The sequence below is a fragment of the Monodelphis domestica genome, chromosome 1 (genome assembly GCF_027887165.1).
Source record: "Monodelphis domestica isolate mMonDom1 chromosome 1, mMonDom1.pri, whole genome shotgun sequence".
In the NCBI taxonomy this organism is placed as follows: Eukaryota; Metazoa; Chordata; class Mammalia; order Didelphimorphia; family Didelphidae; genus Monodelphis; species Monodelphis domestica.
In genome coordinates, this window is record NC_077227.1 from 236035694 (window position 1) to 236062521 (window position 26828).

General features: G+C 34.2%; 1 protein-coding gene across 8 annotated transcripts in view; it reads left to right on the forward strand.

The window, feature by feature from the left end:
• Positions 1–17317, forward strand: part of LOC130453538 (galactocerebrosidase-like) — a 147022-nt gene extending 129705 nt beyond the window's left edge. For 6 of the 8 annotated variants that reach the window (XM_056820565.1, XM_056820542.1, XM_056820535.1 and 3 more), the window contains one exon: positions 1–16380. This exon is cut by the window's left edge and continues 136 nt beyond it. Coding sequence is in view for 6 of the 8 variants with exons in the window: in XM_056820535.1 (XP_056676513.1) it covers positions 1–5 (5 nt within the window). In the remaining 2 variants the exon portion in view is untranslated. Of the gene's footprint in view, positions 16381–16988 lie in introns of those variants that run through there. The other 2 variants (XM_056820575.1, XM_056820538.1) reach the window with 1 other exon arrangement.
• The last annotated feature ends 9511 nt before the right edge of the window (positions 17318–26828 follow it).

Consider the following 26828-nt stretch of genomic DNA (forward strand, 5'->3'; position numbering starts at 1 on the left):
TTTAAAAGTTATAATTCTTGAAACATTCAAATAATGACTTCTCTCTCTATACCTATTTTGAGTTTAGATTTAGAGTCAACAGGAAAACATTGAAAGAATTTGCATTTTCAAACTTGATACTTTTGCATATCTTATTGATTTTTTAAAATATGTTCTATTTTTAAAATTTTATATTTTCCCTTTAATTTTAGAGTATTATATTGCTTCTTTTTCTTAGCACTTTTGCCCTTCAGATCTCTCAAAGATTTTGTTCTAATGTTAAGGGAATTGAGTTCTTTTATCTGGTTTGCAATTAGTTGTGTTGTAGTAACTAGTAAAAAGAACTTTAAAGATTTATTTACTATTATTTAACATATCATGTGCTTCACATCTCATAGTGAAAAAAATAATGTCTTAATCAATGAGTCATTTGTTTCTTCCAGGTACTTTTATGCAATGCCCAACAGAGCCTCAAGGGCAGTGTTTTTATGAATTACTGTAGCATTTTAATCCTTTCATTGTATATGAACATTTAAAAAATGGTAATGGAAGCAAAGGTGGGACCATTCTAAAATGCCTTATTAATAAATAAACTCCTAAACTTTCTTCAGTCAATAATAAAGAAATGAATGGATAATTTGGGATCTTCATTATGTAATTATTTTACCTTTGTTGGTGTAGTCAGCTCTTTCTTGGCAGTTTTTTTTAAATACCCTAGGAGAATTTCTTAATATTTTTGCTTACAGAAAGATGGGAAGAATTGTGCCTTGCTTTATCACACATAATGAAATTGCTGAAGGACTTTTTGAGTAATCACAACTAGCTACAATTTAATAGCTCTTTAATTCATCAATCAATTTATATTTGAAGAGTGAAGCATATATATATTAAAAGCCATACCTTCTCACTTAGTATCAATATGATAAGATAAAGGCTTGGCAATTAGGTTTTAGTTACTTGACCAGGATCACAAAGATAGGAAGTATCTGAGGCCAGATTTAATCCCACTTCCTCCTGACTCTTGACCTGGCACTCTATCTGCTGTGCTACCTATACCTAGAAGCCCCAAAATATATGCTTTTTTTTTTTAACCATCTCTTTTAGAATTGATACTGAGTATTGGTTCCAAGTTAGAAGAGCAATAAGGTCTGGACAATTGGGCAAGCCACTTGATATCACAAAGCTAGGGAGTATGAAGTGTCTAAGGCTGAATGTGAACCCGAGATCTGTTTCCAGACCTGGAGCTCTATGCACTGAGCAACTGTCCCATATGTTTTTTTTTTATTTTATTTAATTGGTCAATTTAGAATATTTTTCCTTGGTTACAAGAATCATGTTCTTTCCTTCCCCTTCCCTAACTCCCTCCTGTAGTCAATGTGCAAGTTCCCTGGGTTTTACATGTGTCCTTGATCAAAATCTATTTCCATATTGTTGATGTTTGCACTGGGTAATCATTTAGAGTCTATATCCCCAATCACATCCCCATCAACCCATGTGTTCAATCAGTTCTTTTTCTTCTGTGTTTCTTTTCCCACAGTTTTTCCTTTGGATGTGGATAGTGTTTTTTCTCACAAATCCCTCTGAATTGTTCTGGATCATTGCATTGCTCCTAATAGATAAGTCCATTACATTCGATTGTGCCACAGCGTATCCATCTCTGGGTACAATGTTCTCCTGGTTTTGCTCCTTTCACTCTGCATCAATTCCTGGAGGTCTTTCCAGTTCTCATGGAATTCCTTCAGTTCATTATTCCTTTGGGCACAATAGTATTTCATCATCAACCATATGCTTTTTATATAATATGATTTCCTTCTAAAAGTCAGTATTCTTTTTAGGAGTATCTCAGTTATTTACGTGGAACACATCTCTTATATAGCCCAGAAAGAAAAAAGGAAACTAGATTCTAGAATAGCTTAAATTATTTATTTAACCATTTCTCAACTATAAAATGAATAGTTTAAATTTAGGTGTACTATAGAATATCTTTTATCATCAAAAAGCAGAATTTCCATGCTATGCACATTTATTTTGCTAATTTTTATTTTTGATTAATTGACTTTGGTCTTTCATCTAAACAAAGTTTAGAATGAATATTTGCCCTAATTAAGAAAAAGAAATTTTGAGGGTTTTTTTTTAAGGTTTTCCATTTTCCATGAAGCCTTTCCTGACAACTAGCTTTCTATTGATCTGTCTCTCTCCTCTCAGTGCCTTCACATTATAACTGTACCACATCACTGGGTACCTGTACCTTTCCTCATTCAGATTAATGATGTTTAAGTTCTTTGGCTGGTTTGGCTTCTTGAGGTCAAGAGTCTTATTTATCTTTATGTCACTCTCAGTAATTAGCCCTGTGATGTATGAGGAGTAGGTACTTGGTAAGTGTTTGTTCATTTGTTCGTTGTATTTACCCACAATAACCAGGTATATAAATGGATGCTGCTAATCAGAGGGATGTGTGTGATTATTAATGAAGGCAAAATTAACTGAGCCTTTGCTAGGAAACACTTCATTAGCAATTGAGGTGAATGTGAATAATTCAACACACTTTACCTTTATCTATGTAAAAACATAATTAAGACCTTTTCACTAATTTAGATGCTATTTTGTTCAAATTTGTGACATTGTTCTAAAGGTCATCAGAACTACTGACAGCTTTTAGGGCTTACTGAGACTCAGTTTAAATTGGAATCAAGAATTGTCCTTTCATGGAGAGAAATCTCTGTTTTGTTTTAAAGGTATCAGAAATAGGCTAGTTACTTAGTATAGCTATGTAGCCTATTTAAGAGGAGAAATTCTACATTCCTGTGATTTTTATAATGTACATTTTAAAATAATATATAATATTATATATGGTATAGTATATAATGTAACAATATACTGTATAATTATTACATATTATAGTAATATGATATAATATATAAAAATAACATTTAATACTCCTGGCAGTAAGTTGTTTTTTAGTCTTGTCCAATTCTTTGTGATCCCATTTGTGATTTTCTTGACAAGGATACTGGAGAGATTTGCCATTTCCTCCAGCTCATTTTATAGATGAGGAAACTGAGGCAAACATGATTAAATTACTTAGACAGAGTCACCCAGCTAGTATGTGTCAGAGGCCAGATGTGAACACAGGAAGATGAATCTTTCTGACTCCAGGCCTGATAATCTATTTTCTCTGCCATCAACATTGCTAAAGACAGAATAACAACCTAAGAAGATTATTGTCAAATACTGTGATAGATACTTTTTTGTTATAGATCATTTAAGTTACACAAGAATAGTTTTCTTTCTCCTTAAATTTCCCTAGAACTCTTTAACTAGTCTCTCCTTTATCTCTCACACCTGATCTTGTACTTTTCTGTGGATCTGTTCCTGTATCCATGAGGCTTCCCTGGGTCCAAATAGAATCTAAGCTGTTTGAGGACAGGATTTTGTCAATTTTTTGCTTTGTACACAGTAGGTCCTTCATACATAGTGTAAAATTAAATTCCAGATAGACATTTTTGGCCATGTAGAAAATTGAGGATTTATGTTGTTACCAGTACATATATTTTTTAGCTGATGCAGAATTAGAAGAATTTCTACTTTGTCCTTAATCCCCTTCTTGAATAGGGTGACCAATAGGTTTATTTACTTATAGAAGATGCACAAATCTTTGGAAGGCTAGAGAAAATTTAAAATAGTTTCTTGTTGCTATTACTCTTCTCATTCTCCCAGAATTTCTGAAGTTCACCTGGAAGAGAGAATAAAAAAAAAAAAAACTCTATACTGTGGTGAATAATTAGTTGAAAATAATTCTTAAGTGTCCATATCCATTCCTAGTACCTCTCCTGAGCTTCCCATCTAGCATCATCAACTATCTAGTGAACACTTCAACTAGATGTTGTACAGGCATCTCAAATCCACCATAGTCAAAACAGAGTTCATTCTCTTTCCCCTCAAATGGACCCTTCTTCCTAACATTCTTATTTCTGTTGAGGACAGGCAATACTATTCTTTCAGTCACACAGTTACCTAACTTTTCCTTAATAGTCACTCCGGATTCTCCTTTGAGACAACTTCCCTACTTTGAAATTGATATTTCTCACCCGTACAGAGGTTGTTGACATCCATGATCATGGACCTATATGAGTGTGAAGCCCCTACCCCCTTTTATGATTATAATAATATTTGCCTTTATGATTATTTTAATAACATAATCATTAGTCTTGAGTTAATAGTCAAATAATATATTCAAAAATATAATAGAATTATAAAAATTAGCTAGAAAAAATATCTTGTTTACAGGCATTTTGACCTTAAGCCTATAGCTCAAAATTTTCTACTAAGTCTACCACATCCTGTTGGACGCAAACTCTGGACAGTCAGGAAAGAGGTTGCAGGCCTTCCTTGGGTGAAAGATCAGGACAGTCAGGAAGTGGGTAGAAACCTGCTTTGGGTGCAAGTCAGTAAGGAGGTGGAAGCCTGTCGTTGGATGAAAAAGAAAACTGTCATTCAGTTGCTGACTCCTAGTATTTCCTAACTGTCAGCAGAAAAATAATTAGCCTCCAACCCCTTATTGCAGAGGCCTTGAAAAGTTCAACCATAAAATTTGACCCGTCACCTGTAGTGATTTAGTGATTATTTTTGTACTTTACAGCTTATTCACCACTTGCATAATTAGTTAGGACTTGCTTATGTGAAAGATATGTACATCTATTTTAATTTTGACTGTATCACTATCACTATATCATAAGATGTCTCTCTACTTAAAAAAGGCTATCTTCTAAGGCTCAGGGTCTCTGGTCTTGATCTTGACTGGAGTCCAGCATTATTGGGAGACTGACCTCTTCTCAATAAACCGATTATTCAGCTTGGAGTTCTGTACTGGTGTGATAAAATTTTGCCACACCTATCATCACTAATCAGTGGCTTACTAGCAGTCCATTTGTAGTTTTCCTGGAATCAGATTCAAATATCAGTTTGTTAAAGCTAATTGTTAAATTGTTAAAAATCAAAATGTTAAAGCTAAAGCTAGTCCTTAATTTCCATACAGCTGATTAATATTCATATGAATAAGAGAAGACAAACAGAGAGATTGAAGCTTAACAAACTAGCCACATGGGCACTCCTCTCATGGCTCTCTCTCTCAGCCACTGTCCTTTCACAGCTGCATCCAAGGGAATAGAGAGAGTGGACTTCCTTGTCTCATGATCTACACTGGGATATACTCATGTGACATAAAACTAGCAGTTCAGGGACACAGGTAAGACCCTAGGAGATTCCCTTCACACAATCTCCTCTTTGATTCTTTGGGAGACTAACATGTTAAAATCTCTTTATTTGGGTTTTTTAGAAGTTTAACATGTCAGATCTTCATAATGAATCATTACACATATGTAGATTATATCTCTAAAGCTTCTCTTACTTGAAGTTTATAAAATATTGTACTTTACAAAGAGAGAATTATAGTACTTCGGGGATAAGAGGGAAAGGAAAGAGAAAACAAAAATGATTCCTAGATATATTGACAAAATGCCAATTAGGGGGCACTCCCCTTTGGCATAAGAATTTACATTCAGAATAAATGATATGTTCAACCTCCTTCAGTTCAGTTCATTATATCCTGAAGTTCACTCTGGATCTCTTGATGTAGTGTATGGTTTATATAAGCATCCTTATGGCACCTTCTCCAAAAGATCTGCTTTCTTGATTCTGGGTGTTGGCATTTTTCTTTTCCGGACAATTATACAATCTGTCCTTAGGAGGGTGTTGATCAACACTAGAATTACCCCATGATACATGGCTGAGTTGAGGTAAATGAATCAATCTCAAAAGAAAGCCAAAACCCCCAAAAAAACAATAGAAGAGAAAAAAAAATAAATTCTGGATAAGAAATATATACAAAAAAATCATGTATGTATAAAATTATGAGCAAAAAAGAATAAACTTGTAACAGGTCCTTGAATCACCAGCAAGGCCCAATTAAAGTGAATAATGTCCTATGAGCTTGCAGGACAACCACAGCAATATTGCATTCACCCATTGTCAGCCAGGATTATAGAAAATTGCCATACAAAAGAAGGGATTAGATTCTTAGGTAAAAGGGAAGTATGATTCCCTGGTCTTATTTTACTTTCAATTTCAGGGACTGGGGAGCCAAAATACAAGCCAAATGGTGGTACTTGTAGGAACTTGGCACAGGGAAGTCCAATGTCTGTATTTGTCAGTCACTTCCTCAAATCGCAAAACAAATACTCTGTCTTGGAGTAGATCCTCACGAATTCACAGGGATTGTTGGTCTCCTCGACCTTGTGCTTCTTTGCACTGTGCAATGGCTCTCTTGTGATCCCCTCTTCTGAAAAAAGACACCTTTATTAGTAAAAGTTCCATAATATTTAATAATCAATGCCAGGTTTCCATAGTCTAAAGCTTTTGGGTATGCATTGGTATTAGGGCTAATAGATATTGTAAACTTATCCTTCAAAACTAAAAATGTTAATACTGATTCCATTTACTCAAGTACAAAGAAAGAAAAAAATTCCATTATAAAAATAAAGAAAACCAATAATAATAAATCATGAATTCATAGTTCACATTTCATGTGACAATGTGTTAGCCAGAGGCACAATGCAAAGGTTTCTCACTCAATAGTGAGTTTTATTTCCTTTTTTAAACTAAGTTTATTTAATTAATTAATTTAGAATATTTTTCCAATTATATTGCCTTCCAGAATGATTGGATTAATGCATAACTCCACCAGCAATGCATTAGTGTTTGAATTTTCCACATCCCCTCTAACATTTATTGTCTTCCTTTGATGTCATATTAGCCAATCTACTAGGTGTGAGGTGGCACATCAGAGTTGTTTTGATTTTCATTTCTTCCCAATTTGTTGCTTCCCTTCTAATTTTGGTTGCATTGGTTTTGTTTGTACAAACTCTTTTTAATTTAATGTAATCAAAATTATTCATTTTACATTTTGTAATATCCTCTATCTCTTGCTTGGTCTTAAAATTTTTCCTTTCCCATATATCTGACAGGTATACTATTCTATGTTCACCTAATTTATTTATAGTTCGCTTCTTTATATTTAAGTCATTCACCCATTCTGAATTTATCATTATATAGGGTATGAGACGTTGATCTAAACCTAATCTCTGCTATACTGTTTTCCAATTTTCCCAGCAGTTTTTGTCAAATAGTGGGTTTTTGTCCTAAAAGCTGGGATCTTTGGGTTTATCATATATTATCTTACTAAGGTCATTTACCCCAAATCTATTCCATCGATCCTCCCTTCTTTCTCTTTGTCAGGACCATATTGTTTTGATGACCACTTCTGTATAGTACAGTTTAACTCTGGTACTGCTAGACTGCCATCCTTCATATTTTTTTTCCAATATTTCCCTTGATATTCTTGATCTTTTGTTCTTCCAAATGAACTTTGTTATGATTTTTTCTAATCCAGTAAAGAGGTTTCTTGATAGTTTGATAGGTTTGTCACTGAATAAGTAAATTAATTTGAGTAGGATTATCATTTTTATTATGTTAACTAATCCTACCCACGAGCAATTAATGTTTTCCCAATTTTTTAGATCTACTTTTAATTGTGTAGAAAGTGTTTTGTAGCTGTTTTCATATAGTTCCTGTGTTTGTCTTGGCAGATAGAGTCCTAAATATCTTATATTGTGTAAAAAGGAATTCTGTAATTTAATGGGGGACCTGAAGGTCTTATTTCCATAGAGATGTGTAGAGATTAACCAGCCCACAGCAACAGGAAGTAGGAACCTGGGAGCCCCTTGCTGAACGAGTATCAGTTGCAGGATGTTAGTTGCAGACAGTTAGAGCTGGTAGTTGCTAGGAAGATGGCTGCTGGGCATGAGTTGGTCATTGGGGTGTGGGTTGGCATTTAGTTGCTGGAATATAAAGGAAGGCCTAAGCTTACCGAGAGGACTTTGGCTTTAGCCTTTAAAGGGCTTTTTGCCTCTGGGCTCTCTAGTGAGCAGGAGGTCTGTTTCATAGGCAAGGATCTTCTGTCAGTTGGCTACAGACAGTTTGGGCTGCTATAGGAAACTGATTGAAGGAGTGAGTGAGTAGTAGCTGTCTATTATTTTAGGGAGTTAGGTAGAATATGAATCATTTATAGATAGTGTAGGTTAGATAGGCCTGGTGTTTGCCAGGCAGAAGAAGCTGTCCTCAGAAGGTAGTTAGAGGTAGTTGTTAGGAATTTTAGATATTATAAGGAATTTTAAGTATATTTATAGGGTATAAGATTAGTAATCTATCTTTCCTCTTTTCTATCTTTTCCTCCTTTACTATATTCTTTTACTATCTCTATTTTAATTAAACTAAATTAGTAATTGTTAAAAACTGCTAGAGGTTTTCTTTTCTCAGACTTAAAGGGATAATATTAATTTACAACTCTAGTATATTCTCATTAAAACTTAAATTAAAAACTACTCTCTTATTTTGTCAAAACCCTTATTTTAACCCTTATTTTTAATTATCGAGGGTGATTTTAAATAGAATTTCTCTTTCTAACTCTTGCTGCTGCATTGTGTTGGAAATATATAGAATGCTGATGATTTATGTGGGTTTATTTTTTATCCTTGACAGATAGGGGGAAAGAAGTAATTTAAAAGTAATTAATAGAGTTGTGTGTGTTTAAAATAATAATTGGTAATGGGATGAACTAACTAATAAAACAAGATACAGAATGAATTTTAAAAAAACAATCCCAGATGGTGGCTTAGAAATAGCAAAAATCAATTCCTCTGTGAATAACCTTCCACACCAATCAAAGACAAAGTGCTTCAAGGATACAGAAAACAAAATCCAACAACAAGAGAGAGCTGCAGGACCCTCCTGCTTGTTTCAACTTTTTTCAAAAGGTAAACAGAGAAGGTTGAATTCTCAGGTATATGGAAAAGAAAGAAGGAAAGTCTCAATGCCCCTCCCCTAAATAATGTGCTAAGACTTGGGCTCTCAGGGTGAGGGCTCCAACCAGGACAGAGTACTTTTCTACCACAACAATGTGAAGCTCAGGGATTTGACTGTTGGCAAGGAGGCAGCTGGAGGAGAGAAGCAGAAGAAAGGATAAGTTGATGGCAGCCTTCAGCCACCACACTATCATCTTAGGCCTCTGCCTCTTAAAGTTTTGGCCTTAGGGCACATTCAGCTCTGCAGATCAACTCAACTGGCAAAGCCAGTATACTAGGAGTGCAGAGAAGAAACCTCTATAGAACAGAAAAGCTCAAATTCATAGAGGCAGCAAACAATCAAAGAAACAAGTATATAGCCCACATGCACAAGGGGGGAGGGGAGAAAAAAATGAATAAACAACAGAAGAAAAAAAGAAACTATGATTGAAAAACACTTCAGAAAAACAACAAAGAACATATGGAACAAAGGCAGACAAAGGAACATTAAGCAAAACCTCAGAAACTCCAGCAAACTGGATTCAGGCTCTGGAAGAGCTCAAAATTTAACAAATAAATAACATGGGCTGAAGAAAACTGGAAAAAGAACTTAAAAAGAAAAATAGGTCGTCTAGCAATAGAGACACATGAACTAAAACAAGAAAATAGTGCTTTGAAAGACAGAATTGACCAGCTAGAAAACTAGACAAAAAAATTAAAAAGACAAAGAGAATGAGTTAAAAATAAAAATAGTTCAAATGGAAAAGGAGGATCAAAAAGTCTTGGATGAAGTCCAGTCTTTAAAAATTAGAATTGAACAACTAGAACAACAAGGTATCAAGATTTTATAAACAAAATCAAAAGAATAAAAAAATAGAAGAAAATCTGAAACACCTCATCCAAAAAACTAAGAACCTGGAAAATAGGTCCAGGAGAGACAATTTAATTATTGGACTCCTGAAGGCCATGACAAGAAAAAAATCCTTGACATAATTCCATAGGAAATTATCCAAGAAAACTGCCCTGATACCCTTGAACAAGAAGGTAAAATAGAGATTGAAAGAATCCACTGATCACCTCCTGCATTAAATCCCCATTTGACAACTCCCAAGAATGTTATAACCAAGTTCAAGAGTTCCAAAACCAAGTAGAAAATATTAAAAACAGCTAGAAAGAAATAATTCAGATATCAAGGAACCCCAGTCAAGATCACATAGGACCTGCCTCCACATTGAAGGACTGGAAGACTTGGAATATAATATTTCAGAAGACAAGGGAACTGGGTCTAGAACCAAGAATCAACTACCCAGCAAAACTGACTATAGTATTTCAGAGGAAAGTATGGTCATTTAATAAAAAAGAAGACTTCCAAGAATTGCTGAAGAAGAAACCAGACTTGAACAGAAAATTTGAGGCCCAAATACAAAATCGAAGAGAAGCATGAAAAGGTAAACAATAAAGAGGAAAAATTTAATGACTTCAATAAGGTTAAAGGGTGTATATTCCTATATGGAGTGATGATATATTTAACTCTAAAAAATTGTTATCATTGTCATAGTAGTTAAAATGGGGCAAAATAAATCACATAAAGAAGTGCCAGAGATGGAGTGGGGGTGGAGGTGAGGCTGGAACCAATATAATGGAAGGAAGAGGGTAGTTATAGGTAATATTTAAACTGTATGCTCATTGGAATTGGCTCAGAGAGAGAACAACCAGACTTGTTGAGGTATATAATTGTATCTTACCCTATGGAAAAGTTGAAGAAGAATAAGAAACAGAGTGGTAGGGAGGGGAGAAAGACAAGGGAGGGAGAAGCTGAGCAGGGTGTCCAAAAAGTCCTATAATAAGAGAGAAGTATGAAGGGAGGTGGGAATAAGGGAAGCAATATAATGGGAGGGGAAAGGGGGGAGATTCATGAAAAGCAAAACACTGGAGGGATGGGTAAGAATAGAAGGTATAAGGTTAGGATTAAAGAAGGAAGTTAAAATGGAGGGGAATACATAGATAATAATCTGTGAGTGTGAATGGTATGAACTCACCCATAAAAGGCAAATGGAGAGCAGAGTGGATTAAATACCAGAATCCTAGTATATTTTGTCTACAAGAAACACACATGAGGTGGGTAAAAGTAAAAGGCTGGAACAGAATCTATTGGACTGCAACTAAGACTAAGAAGGCAGGTGTTGCAATGATGATCTTAAATAAAGCTAAAGTAAAAATGGATTTGATTAAAAGAGACAAGGAAGGAAACGACATCTTTTGAAAAATTAATTAAGAATATTTTTCAACAGTAGCATGATTCATGTTCTTTCCCTCCTCTTTTCCCTCCCTCCTCCTGTGTTATACATGTATCATTGTTCAAAACTTATTTCCATATTAATATTTGCAATAGAGTGATCATTAAAGCCCAAATCCCCAATGATGGAACCATCAAACCATGTGATCAATCATATGCTTTTCTCCTGTATTTCTACTCCCACAGTTCTTCCTCTGGATGTGATTAGCATTCTTTCTTCTAGGTTCCTTGGGATTGTCCTACATCAATGCATTGCTACTAGTAAAGAAGTCTATTACATTTGATTGTACCACAATGTTTCAGTTTCTGTGTACAATGCTCTTCTGGTTCTGCTCATTTCTCTCTGCATTAATTCCTGGAGGTCTTTTTCACATGGAAATCCTCCAGTTCATCATTCCTTTCAGCACAATAGCATTCCATCACCATCAGATACCACAATTTGTTCAGCCATTCCTCAATCATAGAACACCCCCTCATTTTCAAATTTTTTGCCACTATAAAAAGCACAGCTATCAATACTTTTGTTCAAGTATTAGGAAACTACATCTTGATAAAAGGTAACAAATAATTAAGAAATATCAGTACTAAACATTTATGCATCAAATGCTGCAGCTTTCAGAATGTTAAAACAGACATTGAAAGAGCTCAAGGAGGAAATAGATGGTAAAACCATACTAACATACTCAACCTTCCCCTATCAGGATTAGATAGGTCAAACGAAAAAAATAAATAAATAAATAAGAAGTAAGGGAAATAAATGTAATGTTGAAAAACCTAGAACTAATAGATGTCTGCAGAAAACTGAATAGGGATAAAAAATGAATATTCCTTCTTTTCTGCAGCACATGGTACATATACAAAGATTGACCATGTACTAGGGCATAAAAACATAGCAAACAAATGTAGACAAGCAGAAATGATAAACACAATTTTCTCAGATTTTAGGATAAAAAAATCATAATTTATGAAGGTTCATGGAGAGGCAAATTTAAAAGCAATTGGAAATTAAATAATCTAATTCTCCAAAATGGGTGGGTCAAAGAATAAATCAAAGCAACAATTATTGATTTCATTGAGGATTGACAATGAGGAGAAAACCTATAAAAATCTGAGATACAGCCAATGCAATACTCAGGGGAAAATTTATATCCTTGAATGCCAATGTCAACAAAATAAAAAGGGAGGAGATTAATGAACTGGGCATGTAACTTAAAAAAACAAACAAACTAGAAAGAACAAATTTAAAAGCCCAAGATAAAAACTAAATTGTGCAAGAATTAAAATGGGTTGACAAATATAAGAATTTTTAAAAATTGTTAAAATAGTCTCCATTTATAAAAATTAACTCTTAAGTCATGGGGCTGATAGGAGCTTTACTAGCCTTATTACAGCAAAGTAGAGTGTTAAGAGAGGGAAATGTAGGAATAAAGTAGAAAATATTGTCTAGCTAAATACCCTATAATTGCCAATCCAGGAGAATTCAGCTCAAATTTGACAAAGGATCCTTCAGGTCCTGATCTCCAACGAGGAGTCATGGTAGTATCTTCAGCAAGAGCCACCAATACAGAATCCAATGCAGAATCTAAATGTCCACCAGAATCCAAAGTCCAAATCAGAAGCCAAATCCAAAATAAGAATCTAAAATCTGAGTCTGAAATCTGAGTGCCTGACTTCTTGTTGGGTCTCACATTATAAGCACTTTTCTCCGTCCAACAATTCTCCCATGCCACATGTCAGAAATCAATCATAGTTCCTTGATTTGTCTAGTACTACCTCTCTGGGTAGTGCTTGTGGAATCCTCTTCCAGGCTTTGAGGGTATAAATTTCCTTTTTCTATTAAAAGGTTCTTCAAGTGCTTGACTGATGAAGTGTGAAAGGAGGGGCACTCCAAATTCTTGATCGATTAAGTTAAAATAAACAAAGGGAGTTTAAAATTCCCTTTCATAATTGAAAATCACAAAAATTAAAAGAAATTAATAAAACTGAAAATAAAAGAACCATTGAACTAATAAATAAGAGTAGGAGCTAGTTCTTTGAAAAAAAAAACAAAATTGATAATGTTTTTGTTAATGTAATTTAAAAAAAGAAAAGAAGAAAATGTACAGTATCAAAAATGAAAAGGTAAATATCACCTCCAAGGAAGAAGACATTAGGGCAATTATTAAGAGCTATTTTGCCCAATTATATGACAAGAAACATAACAATATAGGTGAAATGGATGAAACAAAAATATAATTGCCCAGATTAACAAAAGAAGAAATATAATACTTAAATAATCCCATATCAGAAAAAGAAATTGAACAAGACATTAAGGAACTCCATAAGAAACAATCCCCAGGGCCCGATGAATTCACAAGTGAATTCTATTAAACATCTAAAGAACAACTAATTCTATAACTACACAAATTATTTGAGAAAACAAGCAAAGTAGGAGTCTTACCAAATTCTTACAAATATGATACTAATTCCCAAGCAAGGAAAACTAAAAACAGAGAAAGCAAACTATAGACCAATCTTCCTAATTTACATTGATGCAAAAATCATAAATAAAATACAAGTAAAGATTCTACAGCAAGTTATCACAAAGATTATGCATTATGACCAGGTGGGATTTATACCAGGAATGCAATATTAGGAAAACCAGCCACATAATTGACCATATCACCAACCAAACTAATAAATATCACATGATTATCTCAATAGATACGGAAAAAGCCTTTGACAAAATACAACACCCAGACCTGTTACAACACTAGAAAGTTTAGAAAAAGAAGGACCTCTCCTCAAAATAATAAGCAGTATATATTTAAAACCATCATCAAGAATCATGTGTAATAGAGACAAGTTAGACGCCTTTCCAATAAGATCAGGGGTCCAGCAATGATGACCATTTTCACCTCCGTTATTTAATATTTCACTAGAAATGCTAGCAGTAGCAATTAGAGAAGAAAATGAAATGGAAAGGATTTAAGTAGGCAATGAGGAAACTAAAGTATCACTCTTTGCAGACAATATGATTGTATAGTTAAGGAATCCTAGAAAATAAACCAGAAAGCTAGGAGAAATAATTAACAACTTTGGTAAAATGGCAGGCTACCAAATAAACCCACATAAATCACCAGCATTTTTAGATATTTCCAACAAAAATCAATAGCAAGAGTTAGAAAGAGAAATTCAATTTAAAAATCACTCTAGACAATAGAAAATATTTAGGAATCTATTTTCCAAGACAAATACAGGAATTATATAAACACAACTACAAAACACTTTCCACACAATTAAAACTAGATCTAAATAATTGGAAAAACATTAATTGCGCATGGGTAGGATGAGTTAATATAATAAAAATGACAATGCTACTGAAATTAATTTACTTATTCAGTGCCATACCTATCAAACTATCAAGAAACTTAATAGAACTGGGAAAAAAAACTGTAACAAAGTTCAACTTGAAGAACAAAAGTTCAAGAATATTGTGGGAAATAATGAAAAAAATAATGTGAAGGATGGTGGCTTAGCAGTACCAGATCTTGAACTATACTACAAATCAGTGATCATCAAAACAATATGGTAATGGCTAAGAGATCAATGTAGTAGATCAGTGAAATAGACTAGTGGTAAATGATCTTAGCAAGCTTGTGTTCAATAAACCCAAAGAACCCAGTTTATGGGACAAGAACTCTCCCTATTTGACAAAATTGGTGGTAAAATTGGAAAACAATATGGGAAAAATTAGGTTTAAAACAACATCTCACACACTATACCATGATAAATTCAAAATGGGTAAAAGACTTAAATATAAAGAGGCAAATCATAAATTAGGTGAACATAGAATAGTATACCTGTCAGATCTATAGGAAGGGAAGGAATTTAAGACCAAGCAAGGGATAGAGTACATTACAAAACATAAACTGAATGATTTTGATTAAATTTAATTAAAAAGATTTTGTTCAAACAAAACCAATGTAACCAAAATTAGAAGGAAAGCAACAAACTGTGAAAACATTTTTATAACAAAATTCTTTGATAAAGGTTTAATTTCCCAAAGATATAAGGAACTAAGCCAAATTTACAAAAAGTCAAGCCATTCTCCAATTGGTCAAGGGATATGAATAAGCAATTTTCAGATGAAGAAAACACAACATGAAAAAGTATTATAATTCCCTCCTGATTAGAGAAATGCAAATCAAAACAACTCTGAGGTACTACCTTATACTAGCAGGTTGGCCAATATGACAGTAAAGGAAAATTAATAATAATTTTTAGATTTTTTTCTCCAAAGAGATAATAAGAAAAATACTTGTACAAAAGTATTTATTGCTGTGCTTTTTATTGCGGCAAAAAAATTGGAAAATGATGGGGGTGTCCTTCAATTGGGGAATGGTTGAACAAATTGTGGTATCTGATGGTAATGAAAAGGAATTCCATGTGAACTGAAAAGACCTCCAGGAATTGATACAGAGCAAAAGGAGCAGAACCAGAACACTATACAGAAACTGTAACATTGTGCCACAATCAAATGAAATGGACTTCTTTACTAGTAGCAATGCAAAGACCCAGGACAATTCCAAGGGACTTATGAGAAAGAATGATATACATATCTAGAGAAAGAACTGTGGGGGTAGATATTCAGAAGAAAAGCACATGATTGATTATGTGGTTTGATGGATATGTGATTGGGGTTTTCGCTTTAGAAAAAATATCATTATAAATATGAATAATGTGGAAATAGGTTTTAAAGACTGATATGTTTATAACCCAGTGGAATGGTGTTTTAGCTCTGGGAGGTGGGAGAGAAGATGGGAGGGAAAGAACATAAATCTTGTAACCAGAGAATAATATTCTAGAAAAAAATTTTAATTTTAAATTAAATTTTTAAATTTTTAAAATAAATAAAAATAAAAAATAATAAAAACAAAGTCCATTTAAAAAAAAAGAGACTCATAAAATGAATTATGTTCAGCTAAAATAAGGGTTTGGAGTAGAATTTCTCATACTTTAGCTGAATTAAAAAAAATAGGAGAAAGTATTCTTGATCTCACAGATGACAGTAAATATAGATTTGGTCATGTGAGACAAGCAGGAAAACTTTAAAAGTAAAATAGAAAAAATACATTGACCAAATGATATTACACCCAAGTATTTAAAGGGAAGTTAGTGATTAAAGATTCACAATCATTTGGGACTTCAAAATCACTTTTTCATAAATAGCAGAAAGACATCAAAGATGTAATTATTAGAGAAAATCTATTTGTGCCATTGTGGAAAAATGCTACCCTTAGAATAAAAAAAGTCTTGAGTTTAAGTTCTGCCTTTGATTTCCAGGCTTTGTGTCCCTGGAGAAGTCATTTGACCTCTTTAATGCTCTTTAATGCTCTAGGCAACTCTGTAAAACTATCTAAATACTCAAGAATAGTTATCTTCATCTGTAGCGGTTGTTTCCTCAATGAGATTTCTCTACACAAGTGAAATAAAATAGGTTTAGGAGGAGGGGTTATATGCTAAGAAATGCATATATGCTAGTTCTTTAATAATTACTGAATAAGAATCTTAAGTAATATAACTTTCCCAGCATTGCACATCATTTTTCCAAAACTGAGCATTGGTTAAGTTGTAAAAGTTTCAAACTGAGAAAAGAAGAAAGAATTGCTAAACAAATGCTTTATAGTCCCTAATACACTAAACATAGTCAAGGGAAATATGAATAAAAGAATTACTTAAATATGTTCTAAACAACAATTTAAAATTATGATAATGTCTAAAAATGAATGATGGGGATAATGATTACATTAATTTTTATTTTTTTTGTTTTGCAGAGGAAGATGCCAAAATTCTCAAGATGCAATAAGAACAGTTCTTGAAGGAAATTTTTTACAATTTCTCAAAACCTATCAACAAAAGAAAGAAAAAAACCAAGCATGAAATTAAAAAAAAAAATGAAAATGCACTAACAAGTCCAGTGATGGACCACCTTTTGAGCTTGGTGTGTCAAAATTTGCCAAAAAACCGAACATAACTCAGGTGGTATATCACTTTGAGAAAAAAAAAACAACAACATAATTTTGCAATATTTATAGTTTACATGACAAAAATGTATAATTGTAATATATAACTATATTTAATAAACCAAAAACTAATTATTTAACTTACCTGCTTAGGGACTTCTTTGTTCATCTGTCAGTTGGTTTCTTTTGTTGGCCTTGATATTATTTAACTTGTGTGGGGTGCCGTGAACTAAAATAAGTGAGGGGGAGGGGAAATTCTTTAACTAACCTGCCTATTAGTGACTTTTTTGTTGCTGAATTTTATTGGCTAAATCTTCAATTGAAGGTTGGCATTTTGTACACTTCAAGCCCAAGCAAGCACTACTCACTTCATCTGTCAATCTGTTTCTTTTGTTGGTTTTGATATTATTTAACTCTGAGAATAAGGTCTCACAAAAGTATGTAGAGGCAAAAATTGTGAGCAAAGGTATTGCTATATTTTTAAGGTGCTAAAAGTTTTTTGTAATTGGTTCTAGGCACTCCACATTTCCTGTTCATAGTGGCACTCCTCTTGATTCTCCAAGCAGCACACATAGCATAGGCCCTCACCTCTCTTAGCCTCCCCCTCACTTATGTCATTAATTATGGTCAATTAGAAATCCATGATGCCCCAGAACAGTAGATTGGATGATAGTTGCTGAGGTTTTGTGGTTGCTGGTAATGGATATCACAGGGTCCCCAGAGACACATCCCCCACTGCATTCCACTACTCCCTGCTCCTCAGACCAGAAGTGAGGTCAAAGATCAGATCTCGGCCTAACTGGAAGTTGGGCTTATCATAGACTGTCTTGCTGAGGTCATTTACCCCAAGTCTATTCCACTGATCCTCTTTTCTGTCTCTTAGTACCAAATTGTTTTGATGACCACTTCTTTATAGCATAGTTTGAGATCTGGGACTGCAAGTCCTCCTTCCTTTGCATTTTTTTCATGATTTCCCTTGATATCCTTGATCTTTTGTACCAACACTTTTTCTAGTAGTTATTGAAGTGAGTTTTCTTAATTTCCCTCTGTATCTTTGGGAAGCAGTAAGAGACAGGTCAAGAATTTTACAAACTCTTCCTCTGTGTCTTTATGAGACAGTGATGGACATGTTAGCCCTCTGTCTCTTTAAGAGACCCACTTCAAAGAGTCAGTTAAGCCAAAACGACTCCATTTTCTCTGGTTTCTGAGAGAATAGGAGTTCTGGTGTTCTGTGTTGGTCCCTCTCTGTCAAGAGGATCTGATAGTTGACTTCTGACAGTTTGGTTTCAGATACTGGTATGAGGAGATTGGAGAAGATAAAGGCTTATTTTATTAGTTAAGTTGATAGAGAATATACTTTTAGATAGAATAGTTTTAGTTAGATCTGCTTTGTCAGGTAAGAAGATCCTGCCCAAGAAGGCAGTTAGATTTAGTGTTTCTTAGAAATTTAGCATAGGGTTTGGATTTAGGCATAGTTATAAGATATACTTATTTCCTACCTTCTACTTCCTATCCTAACCTCTCCTGTGAATAAATAAATTTCAGTGAATTTACCAAACTGATCTCCGTAACTTTTATCAAACTCCCACCAATAATTTTACCCCACAACATAGTGAAAAACTAGGAATGAAGTGGGTGTCCAAGGGTCAGAGAATGGCTGAATACTTTGCAGTATAGGATTGCAATGGAATATTGTGCTATGAAAATTAAATATTATGAATTCATAATGTGAAGATTAAATTAAATCTCCTCTGATTGTGAAAATGAAATTAACTCTCCCCTGGTTGTGAAGATTGAATTAACTCTCCCCTAATTGTGAAGATTAAGTTAACTCTCCCTTGCCCATTTTTAGATTTAATCACCAGAAGTGTATACACTCCACTCACACTTGAGTGGGGGAGGTCTGTGACCTAAGTGTGTGATAGTGAGTGATGAATCAGAATCAACTGACTGCCCCCCTGCAGTCATAAGGAAAGCTTTAGCTGTAATTGGTACATGTAAAGTGGAAGAAAGTCACAGGAAGTGATGAAAAAGAATGATCTTCTAAAATGCCAATCTTTTCCTGAGAGTGCTTTTCATTCTTTTGTCTTCAGCTTGATTTTGGAGGAGCATTGGCTTGACATCTCAGACTGCTTCTTTTTGGATCAACATGTGTTGAGTGAAAAAGGCTGACTCCTTTCCTGGATTTTCTGAAGGGACAGGCCTCAGGAGAGACCTACCCTCTTGAGAAAGGCTCCCTGCATCTCTAGTCCTTGGTTACAGGGGCTGAGGCCTCTCTGGCTAAGGGATAATTAGCCCTGCCTGGGCTGAGCCAGGGGCTGGAACAAAATACTTAGTGAGTAGGCTAGATATCTTACCCTATCCTCTCTTTGATTTTCTTACTTTCATTCTTTCTATATTTTATAAATACATTGTTAAAACAAATTTCTTTGGAATTTGACTAAATTCTTGGCAACCCTACTCTTGAATAATCCAGTCCAATTTTTTATAAAAACCTCTCAATTTCTAAACCTTACAATAGAAATATGATAAAATATATGAAATGATGCTGAGTGTGAAAATTAGAACCAAGAAGACACAATAATGTAAATGAATGTATTGTTCATCCTTTGTTTCAAGGGGACCAATGACATCACAGAGTGATGTTTTAATTCCTCATAAATTGGATTTATGTGAAGCAAAGTTGTGGAAAGTTGCACAAAGTCATCAGTCTTACTCCCTCTTCAAGTCAATGAAGTTCAGCGGCAAGACAAAAGTCAAGACATCTGTGGATGGCCTGGGATATACTGGATGATATTGACTTTTTCAATGTCTGACCTGTCAGGTGACTGACAAACATTCATGGGTCCTGAGGGGTGAGGATTCCTATAGGATGTATAATCATTTTATAATTTTGAAATTTTGGGAAATTTATAAAATTTTAGAGAATTTCTAAACAATTTTTTGGCATTGACTGTCTCTTTCTCTCTATATTTCTTTTTTTATTTTCATAAGTACCAATGGTAGCTTAAGCTTGACTTAGTACAGCTGTTTCTGATTTGCCATTTGCTAGCACATGTCTATCATAGGTCATCCTCCTATATACTTAATCTTTAAGTATTGGTGTAGACATTCCTGATTTTGTTAGACTGAGTAGGGTGGAGTAATCTAAAGTTCACAATACCCCTGATGATGATTGGGAGACTAGTCTCCCTAATTAATCACTAAACATAATCATTCTGCACCTTTAAATTTTCTAACTGCAGGTGCATACATAATTTCACCTTCTAAGAGGAAATTACAATAGTTAGAGAGAAGAGGGAAATAAAAGACAGACAGCAAAACCAATGTTTGCTGGGCACATTGACAAAAGCCAATTAGGGGGCAGTTCTCTTTTGGCATAGGAATATACATTCAAATAAATTTTCAATCAAACTTCAGTTCAATTAACCACACCAAAAGTTCATTCTGGATCTTCTTGATGTAGTGTAGGTTTTCTGGCATCTTTCTGCAACAGTTCATTCTCTGGATTTAGGAGTTAGCAAGCTTCTTTCCTTGAAGATCTTTCTCAAACAAAATTTCAAAATCTTGGATTTTTATTAAAATATAAACCGCTACCCCTGAAGTGGGTGTTAAGAAACATCCAGTTCAGCTCAGGATGCATGGTTGAGTTATAGGGGTGTAAGAGTTAATTATGAAAAGAGGAGAAAAGCAAAAAATCCCCAAAAATATAAAGAAAAAAATGGAAGAAAGTTAAACTTTTGGTAGAAAGAAAAAATTTCAAAATCAGAATAAAAATACCAAAATCTATATATATAAAATGTTGAGTAAGCAAGAATAAATTCATAATAGACCCTTGTATAGGTCCAATTTAAAGTAATTTCTATCCCACAAATCTGTAAGACAGAATGCAGCAATATTTCACTTACCCATTTTCAGCCAAGACTACAGGAAGTTGCCATACTATAAGAAAGAAAAAGCACTAGAATTTTATTTTGATAGGGAAGTGTCATTAACTGGTCTTATTTTTGCCATTCTCAGGGATATGGGGAGCCAGGATGATAGTTAAACTTTGGTACTTGTCTGAGTATTTCACAATGGGTGTAGGAAATCCTATGACAACACATGTCAAGTGTCTCAACCTCGAGTCTCCACACTAGTTTTTCCTATGTGTTCTTTTTGGCACTATTCAGGTTAAGTCTGTGCTCCTTGTTTTTATCCCATTTCCTAGAATCAAACACAAACATTAATCACAGTCCCATAACATTTTATCAATAAATGTCAGGTTCCCACAGTTTAAAGCTTTTGGGTATGCATTAATATTATAGCAAGTATATATATATACATATATATATATATAACTTATATTACTGAAGAAAAATAATATTAATTGTATATACCTTTAGTACAAAAAATAAGAAAAAAGGGAAAAATCAAATATTCTAATCAAAAGAAAAGAAAAGCAATAATAAAAATAAGGGGGAAAAGAAAAAAAATCAGGAATTCAATGTGTTCTCGAAAAAACAGAATCTACTTGTCAACGTATTATTATCTCCAATGCATGTGATAGGATACAGTCAATCAGTCTCAAGAGAAGATGCTCTCTTTACATGTGAACAATGAATCCAAAAGTCCTTCTCTCCAATCTTTATAGATGTTGGACTAGTTAACAATATTTTGAGTTGCTCCAGTATGCTGGAAGTTTTTATTATATACCTTGTCTCCTGGGTTCAGGTTGTGAAGTGAAAAGTCCAGTGGTCCGGCTGTAGCTCTGGATTCATGGAGTTCATGCAGTTTGTGCTGTAATTCCTGTATATAGGAATCAATAGTAGTATCTCCTCCTAATAGTGATATATATGCTTGGGAAAAAGGCTTAGCCTGAATAGGTGAATGTCCAAAAAGCATCTTAAATGGTGAGATGTGTAGGTCTCCTCTAGGCCTGCTTCTAAGATAAAATAGGACCAGAGGAAGAATTTCAGACCATTTTAAATGGGTCTCAGTGAATAATTTTCCAATTATAGTTTTAAGTTCTTTGTTCATTCTTTCCTACTATTTGGAGGGGAGACAAAACTGAAAAGGGTTAATGAATATTAACAAAATCAATAGAGTCTAAGAAGAACCACCTTCTGCCTCATGTGGAGGGGCAGTAGCACCCTGAGTATTTTTAGGATGAGCTCCATTTTTTATATATTGATTGGTATCTTGTTGTGTATGTTCTTTTGTCTCATTTTGAGCACTGTCATTTTCTCAATTTCCATTTCTATAATTTTGATTTCTAAAATTTTTATTTTTATAGTCATTATAGTTATTTCTATCAGTTCTAAAATTGTGATTTCTATGATCATTATTATAGTCATGTCTATAGTTATTATTTCTAAATCTGTTATTATTCCTTTTTTCCTGTAGACAGCTCCTACAGACCATCATTACATGGCCTCTCTTCCCACAGAAAAGGCATGTAATGGATTGATAATTAGATTCTTGGAGAGGGGCAAGTGTTATTTGTTGAGTATCATGCCCACTTTCCATTTTAGCCATCTTATGTTTGAAACATCTCAATTCTTTCTTATTTCCTCTGTGACATCATTATTTTCTTCCTCCTTTTCTTTGTTTCCCTTTGAAACATATATAGTTGTTTTCTGTAATTCTTCAAGGTTTATCTCTGGCCATCTTGGACAATGTGTTCTAAAATAATCCCTAATCACTTTGCAAGTGTTATTGACAAAGAGCCTTCTAACTTGTCTTGTACTATTTTCTTTAGATAGGTCAAAGTCCAGGTATCTACCCCCAAACTTGATTATTCTGTCCAAGAATCTGGAGGGTGTCTCTTCCTTATTTTGCTTAATTTTTTTCAAATTCCATCCACTTATCTGTACTGTCTGCACATTCTCTCATTGCCGTTAGGATGGCCTCTCTACAATGGTATAGTTGTAAAAGATCCTCAGAGTCACTATAGTCCCATTTGGGATGGCCAATGTGCTGCATTGTCCCCATGGGTTTTGTTGACATGTTTTATTGATATGAGCAATTATTTTATTTTTCTCACATTCAGTTAAAAAAGCCTGTAGCAAGTTTTCAACATCTTTGTAAGATGGATTATATTGAAAAAAATATGTCTGTCATCTTTTTCGTGACCAGAAAGGGATCTTGTTCATATGTGGGAACATTTCGTGTAAATTCATTTATTTCTTGGGGAGTAAATGGTATATTGCACCTTAAAGTCACCACATCCCCATTCCATCCTATTTCAGGTACTGCTCTTAGAGGAAACAGGCCTCTAGTTGAATTTTGTACCTATAGGTCAGTTCAACTAAGACGAGTTTCTTTAGAAGGATGAGATCTCCTTTGGGCTGCAATTTGGTTTTGTGTAGGAGAAGGAACATGAGAAACTGGGATTGCAGGGGAAGGGTTTTGGGGATTAAATTCAACCAAGATTTACAGACCATGAGAGAACAAGTCTGTTAGCTGAGCTATAGGGAAGGTGTTTTCCATCTCTATTTTAGGGAAGGAAATTTCTTCATTCAAAGGTTTGGAAACAGATCTGTTTCTGGTAGGGTGGATCTTTGCCAATTGATTCTGTAAGAAACACTTTAGATTGTCTAATTGGGCTTGCATGTTCTCTTGTATTTTATACTCATTTTTTTTTATTTTAGCATCTCTAAATGCAGTATAAAAATGATATTACCTAATATAAAAATTGGAGGTATGCTGTATTCCTCAATATCCCTAATTCTTCAACTGCCATATAAATGTTGAATAATGTAGTATTCATTTATATATATATGTGTGTGTGTACATATATATATATATATATATATATATATAGAGAGAGAGAGAGAGAGAGAGAGAGAGAGAGAGAGAGAGAGAAATTATTTTTCTAGTGACTACACAAAACACATGGGGAGCAGGACAAAACTTTCTACAGGTTTTCCTCACTCCTAATCTAGGCAGTTGTTCCCAAAGGGAAAGGAGATTTAAAAATAGCTCTCCCAGTAAGGACCTTAGAGTCCTGTTGCTAAGATTTAAAACAGCAGTGTTCTATCTAATTTAAGGAGAGAAGGAGAAAAGAAAAAAAAATCCAAATTTACTTTCCTTTTTAGCTGATCAAAATAAGCTATTAAAAGGGATAGTCACAGTGGAAAAAAATGTTTAGGAAAGTTAAGTAGATTGAGGGTATTTTGTCACAACTGACGTGGTCAGCCAAAACTGTAAAGGTTAAAATTATGGTTGAGACTGAAAAGTTTAAATTTTAGTGGTTGCCAGGGGAAATCTAAAATAATAAAACACCCAAGTCAGCTGGAATTTTTTGTGGTGATTTAATTGATAGTGGAGGAGATTAAGGAGAAGGAAAAAGGAAGAGGCTAATACTGGATGGGAAGATTAGGAGATCTATAAAGTAAGGTTTTGAGTGTGAAGGAGGAAAGAATCAGCTTGACCTCCAAAGGGGCTCAGCTAAGATGCCCAAACCTGAATCAGCTCAAGGGCAAAACTCACTACCAAACCCAGACAAATAACTGCCACCACTCCAAGATGTTGGAATGCCTAACACGCTGCCAGCCAGAACTGTTATCTATTGAGTTAGCTTTGTCACCATTTCCTTAATATGGCTATTTTGCTGTTTGAAATTAAAAAGTTATACTTTCTAATCAAGGAACTAGTCCTTTCTTAGAGCATCCATTCTGAGCATCATTGCTTTTGAAAGTTCTGTTAGTTGGCATGTTGTCCAACACTAAAAATAAATAGTTTTACTAGCCTTTTTAAAAAGGAAGAAAACAAATGTATATCTGGCAGTTTAAAAAAAGATATTTATAATCTTCATTTGGAAGAGAATAATCCCAAAGTATTTTTCACTTGATCATCAGCAACTGGAATCTAACATCTAATCTATCTAACAAGTTAAAATTTAAACTGTTATCATTTTGTACTATTAGACATTGGTCATGCAAAAAAATCTTAGATTCCACCTAATAAAAGAACTATAATCATAGAGGTCCTTTTAAAAATATTATTTATTTATTGATACCCAATTTTAAGATTTTACATATTTCTTCCAGCCCGGTTAACATAGAATCTTTTTGGGGACTGAGAATAGTATTAAGTAGAGCCACTTGTATTAAGTCCTATATTCTCTTTCTTCAGCAGAGGGTTTTTATCAGACTTTATCCTTCTTGATACTTGCTAAGTAGCCTTTGACAGTGTTTATCACCCTTTCCTTTTGAATAGTACTTTCCCCTCCCTTGGAATTTAAGATATAATTGTAATAATTAAAATTAAATTATGAGGCTTCTAGTAGCTTTAGTAGCTTTATTACATCAAAGTAGTGATAGTAATGAGAAGGAAATGTAGGAAATAGGTAAAGAGTTGATTAGCTTACTACCCTATATCCTGTTTTATGGATTGAAGCTCACCATCGACAGGGGCTCCTTCAGGTTCTGAACCCCAACCAGAAGACTGAGAGAGCAAGGGAGCAGTCACTGTGTTTCAGATTATAAGCAGTTTTCTCTACCCTCTAGCTCTCCCATGTCACATCTCAGGAACCAATCATAGTTCCTCAATTTGCCTAGCACTACCCAGGAGAGCAGTGCCTGTGGGATCAGTTTACCATCTTGTTGGTTTCAACTTTCTTTCTCTAAGGGCCTGCACATGTCAATGGTAATTGACCTCTAGGTCACTGATTGATTACATCAAAACAAAGAGACATAATGGGGGGAGAAGTTCACTTCCCACACTGTTCTATTCTAGTTCTCTTCCTTTCTGTTTGATTCTTCCTTCTCAGTTTCTTTTTTGAGCTGACCATTTATTTTCCACCTCAAAAATATATTTATGTATGTATATGTGGATATATATGTATGTATATGTTATTTTTTTTGTTCCCCAGAGATCTGTACTGTGCCCTTTTCTCTATACTGTCTCTTGATAATTTCATTAACTACTAAGGGTTCATTTGCCACTTCTAGGTAGGTGAATCCCCAATTGAGATACATACCCATAGATACATGTATGCCTATATGTACACAAGTATAGCTATATACATACATATAGAACATAGACGGTGCATGTGTATATATACAAACACATATGTATGCATAGGCAAAACTATCCTGCTGACCTCTAGTTCTGACTTGCAAACTGCCTGTTGGATTAGATTTCCCATAGATTTCTTAAACTTAATATCCTCAAAATGGAATTACCTTTTGCCTTAAAACCATTTCTCTTCTAAACTTTTCTATTTCTGTTAAAAATATATCGCCAACTCCCAGTCACCAAGGTTTGCAACCGCAGGCTACAAATCTATTATTGAGTCTTATAATCTTATTCTATTTTATTTTTCCCATCTCTCTACTCCCATGACTATCACCCTAGCTTGGTCACTCATAACTTATCATGTGGACACTTGTAACATCTTCTTAATTGTTTTCCAAAATTTTAGTCTCATTCTTCCAGGTAGTTAACTAATGATCCTAATGAATTGGTCTAACCATATCACACTCCTGTTTTTTGGAATCAGCATAGATGGCCCTGTGTTCAATGAGGAAACACCTATGTGATAGGCATGGAATCAAGGTCAGAATTTAGAGCTGACTAATGAAAACAACTTAGACACTTTCTGAGGGGTCAAGTATTTCTCCTTCCTTTGCAAAGTGAAAGCCAAGGCTTTTTTCCTCTTCTTTT